At 63.4% G+C, this 1,176-nt stretch overlaps 1 protein-coding gene across 1 annotated transcript; it reads left to right on the top strand.

Moving 5' to 3' along the window:
• Positions 1-6: 6 nt before the first annotated feature.
• LOC104983069 (proactivator polypeptide-like 1) lies at positions 7-1,176 on the top strand. The gene has a single exon (XM_010832583.1). It carries the CDS (start codon positions 24-26, stop codon positions 336-338), a length of 315 nt encoding a protein of 104 aa, XP_010830885.1. The 5' UTR covers positions 7-23; the 3' UTR covers positions 339-1,176.

The following is a 1,176-nucleotide window of genomic DNA, read 5'->3' on the forward strand; positions in this document are numbered from 1 at the left end:
GCACCCTGCCCCTGCCCTTTGTGATGCAGTGTGGCCGCTTCGTGAGCGAATACCAGCCCGTGCTCATGATGACCCTCAGGGACATGATGGACCCCCCCACCCTCTGCACGAAGTTGCGCGCCTGCCGCGACCCCAGGGACACGCTGCTGGGCACCGACCAGTGCGTCCTGGGCCCAAGCTTCTGGTGCCAGAGCCGGGAGGCAGCCCAGATGTGCAACACAGTGGAGCACTGCCAGCGCCGCGTGTGGAAGGAGGCGCCCTCGCCAGCCGAGAGCGCGGGCGACCGCGGCTGCCCGAGCCAGGATCCCCCTCCCCTCGAGAGGCCCGCCTCTCCTTGATTCCCACGGCGCTGCCCCCACGTCCCAGATGGGAACTGAGACTCCCAGCGGGGAGGCTGGAAAGGACCTGCCCTCCGTCCTGACCCCAGGCCTGTGGCTGTGCCTTTGCCCACACCTCAAGTGGACTGGAACCACCTGCTTCACTGTTGCTGCCAGCCGCCCGCCCTGACTCTCCATCTCTGTGCTGTCGCTGATGGTGGGGGGGTCTGGCACTGGCCTCTGGTGCCCCCGCTACACTTTGCCGATGGGGTGCCAGCTGGGCTGAGCAGTGGCAGGACAGAGGGCAGGTGGGGAGGGGCCGTGACAGCTGGCAGGGAGGGGGCGGTAGGTCTTATCCACCAGTCATCATCACCTGCTCAGGCCGCAGTTGCTCAACCTTGGGGTCCTGGCGGTGGCCTCAAAGGTGCATATGACGTGTTGAGCGTCTCTCTGGGGAGGAGGCTGGGGTTTTGACTAAATGCCCCGAGGGATTCTTGGGCTCAGTGCAGTCCTTCTGATGCCCCCTGCTCCCCGCCCACCACAGAAGCCTCTCCCTGCACCCCAGACTCTAGGCTGCAGGGAAACCTGTGCTGCGTTCCAGGTGAGGAGAGGAAAACGTGCCGTGAAAGAGCCCAGTGGGTCGCACGATGGTGGGCAGATCCTCCACCTGTCGGAGCCTCAGTTTTCTAATCTGTAGAATAGGGCTGATAACCTGTCTCATGTGGACGCTGAGACCATTAGAGGAGATGTCCCTAAGCTTCTTCCTCTGAAAGGACCAGCATCCACCCATCTGCTGCGGCCAGCAAGACCCAGCTCAGGGTCCCAGCAGAATCTGGCAGTGCAGGTATTGAGTAAACTG

The sequence above is a fragment of the Bison bison genome, unplaced genomic scaffold (genome assembly GCF_000754665.1).
Source record: "Bison bison bison isolate TAMUID 2011002044 unplaced genomic scaffold, Bison_UMD1.0 scf7180017463024, whole genome shotgun sequence".
Classification (NCBI taxonomy): Eukaryota; Metazoa; Chordata; class Mammalia; order Artiodactyla; family Bovidae; genus Bison; species Bison bison.

Coding starts and splice junctions, on each gene's coding strand:
- LOC104983069 (XM_010832583.1), top strand. CDS start 24: ATGCAGTGTGGCCGCTTCGTGAGCGAATACCAGCCCGTGCTCATGATG.